At 40.6% G+C, this 8005-nt stretch overlaps 1 protein-coding gene across 1 annotated transcript in view; it reads right to left on the bottom strand.

The window, feature by feature from the left end:
• Positions 1-8005, bottom strand: part of LOC115415052 (homeobox protein Meis1-like) — a gene marked incomplete at its 5' end in the record, with an annotated part of 44105 nt that overhangs the window by 9360 nt on the left and 26740 nt on the right. Inside the window, 3 exons of the mRNA XM_030128468.1 lie at positions 362-451; positions 575-633; positions 1456-1532. Coding sequence (XP_029984328.1) covers positions 362-451; positions 575-633; positions 1456-1532 — 226 coding nt within the window. The remainder of the gene's footprint in view (positions 1-361; positions 452-574; positions 634-1455; positions 1533-8005) is intronic.

Raw genomic sequence — 8005 nt, 5'->3', positions numbered from 1 at the left:
ATTTTTTTTTGCTTAATTCAAGTGTGTTCTGGGACTGTGGAAACCCTTCAGTAGACCGGACCCACATGAAGGTTCTTCCAGGTGTGTTCTGGGACCCCTTCAGTAGACCGGACCCACATGAAGGTTCTTCCAGGTGTGTTCTGGGACCCCTTCAGTGGACCGGACCCACATGAAGGTTCTTCCAGGTGTGTTCTGGGACCCCTTCAGTGGACCGGACCCACATGAAGGTTCTTCCAGGTGTGTTCTGGGACCCCTTCAGTGGACCGGACCCACATGAAGGTTCTTCCAGGTGTGTTCTGGGACCCCTTCAGTGGACCGGACCCACATGAAGGTCCTTCCAGGTGTGTTCTGGACCGTTTACCTCCGGGTCGAAGGCCCATGTGCTGCTGCCCGTCCAGGACAAAGCCTCCCATTGGCTGACCGTCTGGACTGTAGGCGGTACCCTGACTCACTGTGAAAGACAAAGACAGATGGTCAGACAGAGGTTCTGATGTGGATCCTACTGGACCGAGTGAACCCCCTCAGACCCACATATTGAACCCTGACCCAGTGGATCAGATCAGAGGGGCGGTACCTGCTCTGTTGGACTGGTCGATCATTGGCTGAACGATTCTCCTCCTGGCATTAATGAACCTGGAACAAAGAGGACACATTAGAACTGGACTGGACTAAACTGGACTGAACTGAAATGAACTGAACTGGACTGGACTAAACTAAACTGGACTGGACTGAACTGGACTAGACTGGACTGGACTGAACTGGACTAAACTAAACTGGACTGGACTAAACTGGACTGGACTAGACTGGACTGGACTGGACTAAACTAAACTGGACTGGACTGGACTAAACTAAACTGGACTGGACTAAACTGGACTGGACTAAACTAAACTGGACTGGACTAAACTGGATTGAACTGAACTGAACTGGACTAAACTGGACTGAACTGAAATGAACTGAACTGGACTGGACTAAACTAAACTGGACTGGACTGAACTGGACTGGACTAGACTGGACTGGACTGAACTGGACTAAACTAAACTGGACTGGACTAAACTGGACTGGACTAGACTGGACTGAACTGGACTAAACTAAACTGGACTGGACTAAACTGGACTGGACTAAACTAAACTGGACTGGACTAAACTAAACTGGACTGGACTAAACTGGACTGGACTAAACTAAACTGGACTGGACTAAACTGGATTGAACTGAACTGAACTGGACTGGACTAAACTGGACTAGACTGGACTGAACTGAACTGAACTGGACTGGAATGAACTGAACAAGTCCATGTCCCCTAACCCTGACCCCTAACCCTGCAGAAGTGACCAGGTATAAGTCCACAAACTGAGGTGTTCCACCTTCACTATGTATTGATGGGAGGGTATGGCTGCCGTCTGGGCCACGTAGAGACCCCCCCCCCCCCCCTGTTAACACTAACAGTATATTCCTTACCAGTTGTTTACTTGTAATATGGTGAGGCCTGTGTCCTGTGCCAGCTGCTTCTTCTGTTCCTCTGAAGGATATGGATGCTGAGAAACACACACACACACACACACACACACACACACACGTCAGACTGGATCCAAAACCAGCTGATATGAACCCTTCACATCTGCACATGAGTGTTCATTAACTGCAGATTCTTGTTCTTTAAGGGAAGATTTTAAGAAGTGGAGTTTATTCTGTCAGACCTGTTACCATAGAAACAGAGGAACTGCACACACACACACACACACACACACACACACACACACACACACACACACACACACACACAGAGACTGAAGCAGGACCGGACCAGTCTGGACTCAGGGTTCTGGTTCTGGTGAACTAACCCTAGGGTTAACTAACTGAGTGTGTGTCTGTGTGTGTGTGACAGTATTTGACAGATGATCCAGTTGGATAAACAGAAGCACAATAGTGTCTTTTGTTTGGGGCTGTGGTGAACCCTGACAGCCCCCCGTCCCCCGCCCCCCTGTCCGGACCCTGGGTTGGGGGGGGGGGGGGGGGCAGCAGATGGCAGACAGAGGTGATGAGGGTGGAGGTCCAGTCCCATTCTGCTGCTGTCAGAACCTGCTGTGGTCCACACAAACACACACACACACACACACACACACACACACGATGCAGACGTTCATCACACAGCTCAAAAACCTACACGGTTCAAAAACTCAAACGTCCACAGAGAACAGCAGGTCCACTCCAACAGAACAAACAAAGATTTAGATCAGCTCAAATGTCCTTCAGGGTCACATGAGTGTCCATCTGTGTCCAGAACAGTTGTCCTACAGTCACAGAAGTGTGTGTAAATAATGCTAATCCATTAGTGCACAGACTACTGATATTCTCTGACAGTGGAAGCTCTATTTTCATAAATATTGGATTTGGAATAGCACGTGGATGTGAAAACTTTTGCTGGTGGACGGACGTGACATTACCCATGATGCTCTGGTCAGTCCCAGTACTTTATTAGGAATAAACTTCTAGACTTCCTATTGCTAATTGTGCTCTTCTTCATAAATGTTGGTATTGTGGATCTAAAACAATCCCAGCTGACACAAAAACACTAAATGTGTCAGTGGACGGATGTGACATGGTTGTTGTGGATCCCATCATACTGATGCTCTGCAGCCATGTCAGCGTTTACACTAATGATCCCTGTGCAAAAACTAGGAGCACTATTATTTATTGGATAGTTTAGCATCAGACTAAAGAGGAAAGAACAATATAGAATTGTTCTTTGTGTCTAAAAATGCTTCTTATTGTAAAAGTGTTGATGTAAACAGTGCTGTGTGCCATTCTTCATGTATGTATTGGTGGAACAGAAGCAGGATGGATCAGCACCATACTCCAGATTGAACCTGTACAAATAAAACATGTGATATGGAGGAGAGAATCTGGGAAGAAAAACTGGGGAATCCAAAAGAAGAGAAGATTTGTTTTTCAGCTCAGTTCAGTTCAAATAGAACTTGTCCATTTGTGACATGAAAATATAGCATTAATTGTGCTGAAATGGTTCATTTTGGAGCTGAAAACATAGTTCATATGAGCATCAACATGTTGAACAGAACTGAAATCCTGTCCATTTGAACAACTGTCATTTACCAACACAAAGTTCCTTTGGATTCACTGAGACTGATTTAATATGAACACAGACACAAAGAAGAGCTGTGAACACATGTGAGCCGAGATTCAAAACATATTTATAATACTTAACCATTTTAACCCTCCGGTATCCAGGTGTGCCTTTTAGGCACTTTGCACTTCGTGTTAAAAAACTTCATATTATTTTTCACAATTTAAATAAGGTTAGAATTCAAAAGTTGTTCATTTGTGCATGATCTTTAAAATTCTGTCCACCAACTCAAATGTGCACATTGTAAACAAAAGAAAATGACCAGACTAGCATCTGTCTGCACAGTGTGCCTAAAACGCACTATTTCTAACATTTCATCTGTATGATTAGGACTGAGCTGGATTTACAAAAATAAAATCAAATTAGAGCAGAAAAATAAATCAATATATAATATTTAATAGTTGGATTTATAGGTGTGCATTTTACGCACACTTGGTGACAGATGCTAGTATTTTTGAACATTTGACCTAGCGCCAAAAATAATAATAATACAAATTAACCAGTGTTGGAGTTAATCACTGACATATGCCAGGAGGAAAACATCTAATAATATGTGATCCACTTTTTTTGGAGTATATTGGAAATAAATAATTTTTGTGTTTTTTGCACCAAAAAAAATGGTTTGTTTACATTAAAAACACGGCATTTAAAGGGTTAAAAAATGTGACAATTATTGAGTATTTGGTATTTTTATTAACGGCTCAAGTTGATTAAAGAGAAAAAAAGTGTATAAGAATTAAAAACAAACTGTATGAACAATTTTTGCCATTATTCCACAAGTGTGAAAAAGGCACACTTGGTGCTTAGTCAGGGCCTTGGTGGACAGGATACCACAGGGTTAAACGGATTAAAAATTCATTCAGATCGTAAGTAAAATAAAAAAAAATAAAAAATAGAATCACAAAATTCATGGAAGAGGTGGAAAAGTTTGTGTCCCGATAAAAAGTAAATATGCAGGAGACTGAAACATTCACTGAATAAAGGAACAGGAGCTTCACATTTGAGTCAAAGCAGCTGAAACACCACCATAAAAACACCCAGATGTTTCAGCTGATCTGTGTTCATGTTTACATCAGCTCATGAACAAGAGCATCCAGGAGCGAGCTGTTGTCATGGAAACGCATTAGCTTAGAAATGGAGATAACTGATGTCAACAGGTCAACAGTTCCCAGACCCAAACAGACGTGCAGATCTGAGCACGTGCAGAACCTTCAGTAGAAGGCACTAAGTACAGTTCAACATATTTATTATTATGAATGAAAGTATTATTGATTATTATTAAAAACTGGATAAATGTAGTCCAGAGTGTTGGAAATGGATCCAAACATATGATTACAAAAATGTGGAGCTGGTCTCCAAAGATGTGCAATGACTAGTGTTAATGGTCAGATGCACGGATTTCATTAAAACTGCGAAAAAATGGCTGAATTTGTCATTTACCAAGTCCCACGTGACTGGACCTAAAATTATGCCACCGACATGAAAAAAGTGCGACACAGCACAAACAATAAGTGTGTGACATCTGTTCACAATATCATGTTTGATTTTCGCACAAAACATGACCAACCCAACCACATACACACACAGGGAACAGAATGCTAACAGCTGATTGGCTGAAACCATCTCCACTCCAGCTCTCAGAGTTCCACAGGTTTTTTTGGAAAGTCTACAAACAACTCTTCATAACTCTCCCAGTTTTGGGATTTCAGCAACTAATTATATATGAAATATTTGGGAAAAACTCGTTTCTTTCAAAGACTATTCACATATTAATCTTTAAACCTTTCATTTTCCATCTGCACCAGCGCTCCTGTTTTTTCAGGTTCCACATTCAGTCTGATCTGATGTGCAGTGGATCAAACCAGTCAAATAAGAACAGAAGAACCTAGAAATAATGACAACTACAAATTTTTGTCTTTGTTTTAGTGAAAAAAACAACAACATTAAATTATAAAAATACTTTTATAAACTATCCAAACAAATAAGATGTGAATAACCTGCAAAAAACGGACATTTCTTCAGATAAATCAGTGTAATTTTCTCAGTCTTCTTCCTCCACTTCTCATTAGTCCATGTGCATTCTGGATCAGATCTCCAAAGACACTAAACACTGAGGAACAGGAAGAAAAGAGTTCAAACTGGACTGAATTTAATACAGACATTTCAGGTTGGACACATTTGTTCAGGTTAGTCACATTTTATTGGTACAGGAGAGTTTGGAAATGGAAAGAGTTTCACAATTTAATGTGATTTTTTGCACTAAAACAAAGACAAACATTTGTAGTTGTCATTATTTACAGACAGAATGTCATATTATTTTTCCCATCAAACCCAGTAGTAAATCTGCAGTGGTTCTTCTGTGTGGGTTCTTCTGCTGTTCTTATTGGACTGTAGATCAGATTGGTCTGGATGTGGAACCCACACTAACATGAGTTCCACAGCCTGGACTGTGGAATTTAGACACTTTGGAAATTCATCCCAGGGGTCGGACTGGAACCTTTGGGGGGGCGCACGCTTGACGGCCCTGCTGTAGATAAACCTGGGGCGGACTCACACCGACTGTGTTTGGTTCCTTTAAAACAGACCACAGTTCTTCTCCCCAGAGTTCGGACTTTTTTAGGTGTGAATATAAACATGTGAACTCTGATTGGAACCAAACTAACGGACCTGGTCTGGGTCCGGTTCCAAACGGACTCTGGTCCGGTTCAGTTCGGGTGTGAATAGAACCGTCCAGAGATCCTCCAGCCCAAACAAACCCAGGAACCATCAGCCTTTTAGATCCACTGTAGACATGAGCACACCGACCGATGAAGAATGACACGTCAACACTGACAAACAGACTCCACTCAGCTGATGTGGACAGTTTTCAGTACGTGTGTGTCTGTACAAACACAATACACATTCAGAAAACCACAACTGTACGTACGACCTCCATGTCTGTTTACATCTACACTGTAAAAATCTACATTTGTCTAAGTGTATTTGTCTCATTTGTGTTCCAAATATCTGATCACACTTAAACTCAGACAGAATCACCTCCAGAGGAACTGTTCAGTCAGATAGAAGAACTGATTCACAGACAACAGATCTGGAAAATCTGATTTACACTCATCTGAACAACAGTATTTACACTGGTTCCACTGGCAGAGTTTTTTTTTTTTTTTTACTTAATTCAATTTTTTTTTTGCTTGAATTAAGCAAAAAAATTTAATTAAGTAAAAAAAAACAAACTCTTGAATTCTGCAAAAAAAAAATCTGCCAATGGACAAATGAAAATAATCTTGGTTAGATTTAGATTTTTGCAGTGAACACCCACCGTCTCTGATTGACCCCGCCCCCGACTTTTCTGTCAGTTCGTCACATGCTGCTACTGTTCCCAAATTTTGGTTTCATTAACAAACAAGAAAATCACCAGGAGAGCGCAGACCTCCGCCAAGACAGATCTGTGCCCCCACCCACCCCCAATCACCACCAAAATTTCATCATTTCTTCCTTGTGCCAGTATCAACATTTCCTGAAAATTTCATGAAAATAAGTCCATAATTTTTTGAGTTATCCTGCTAACAAACAAACAAACAAACAAACAAACAAACAAACATGTGAACGCACAAAACAAAGCAATCACAATACCTCCTGGCGGAGGTAAAAACTTCAGTGAGAAGGTGATCAAACTAAACGAAAAAAATAAAGTCCACATTTGATCTGAACTAAATAAGTGGACCAAAGGACTGTCCAGGTATGGACACGCCCCTGTGTGGACACGCCCCCTGGTCTCTGCACCATCAGATTGAACTCATTCATGTGTTTGTGTGTCAGGTCAGTTCTGATGGTGTTTGGCATTTTGGACCTTCTACATGTTATTCAACACCATTTCATTGCCTTTCAATTTATGTGAAGATCTCCAGTTCACGTACCCTTAACCCTAACCCTAACCTTAACCCGAACCCTAACCTTAACCCGAACCCTAACCTTAACCCGAACCTTAACCCTAACATTAACCTTACGTGAGTCCCATGACGCTGTAAACTACGTGGGTCACATGACTGCACAAACTGCCTCCATTACAATCAGTGTGTCTCACTACAATACTTTACTAACTTTTATTAATAGACAATATATAAGTAACATTTACACATTGGACATATTTTTCTGCAGTTTAAATTGAATATTTAAACTTCCTTGGTATTTGTGGGTTCATGTGCACTGACCTTTGAATATTATGTGAAAATACAGAATAAAACCAACTCTGCCCACACAGTTTATTTATTACACCAATGACGAATTTAGTTTTACTGGAATAATTCTAGTTCTCTCTGATACTTATAATTAGAAAATAAAAATTTTGACAGTAAACCTAATAAATATTACTACACCAAAAAATCATTTTTGTCAGTGTATCCCAGAATGTGTTAGAAAGAACACTAACAAACCCACCACTGTCCACAACAACACACCAACAGGTCAGGAACTGCAGGGTCAGTCCAAATTTGATTATTTCCAATTTTAATTTGTGCGTACAATCGAAAGAATGAAAAAAAAAAAAGTTTTTTCCAATTGAGGATTCTCAACTGAATATGAAAAGAACCAATGATACATGGATTGATACACCAATGATATTTCAAATGTAACACAAAAGCTGTTTTTTGTGATGTCAAAGGTCATGTATTTCACTTTTCTACAAATGCGACACTTCCTTTCCTGTTACAAAATAAAAGCCTGTCATGTTTCAACATAAACCGGGCTTTTATGAATTCAATGTGTTGCTGTGGAACGTCAACGTTTGTACGAACACACATTTATGAGTCCAGGGTTCAAATGGATGAATTCTACTGTCGGATGTTTCAAACCAAACCTCTAAATGTCACA

The sequence above is a fragment of the Sphaeramia orbicularis genome, chromosome 24 (assembly GCF_902148855.1).
Source record: "Sphaeramia orbicularis chromosome 24, fSphaOr1.1, whole genome shotgun sequence".
NCBI classification, from domain to species: domain Eukaryota; kingdom Metazoa; phylum Chordata; class Actinopteri; order Kurtiformes; family Apogonidae; genus Sphaeramia; species Sphaeramia orbicularis.
Note: the sequence above shows the minus strand (reverse complement) of the source record. Positions and strands in the feature narration are given on the sequence as shown.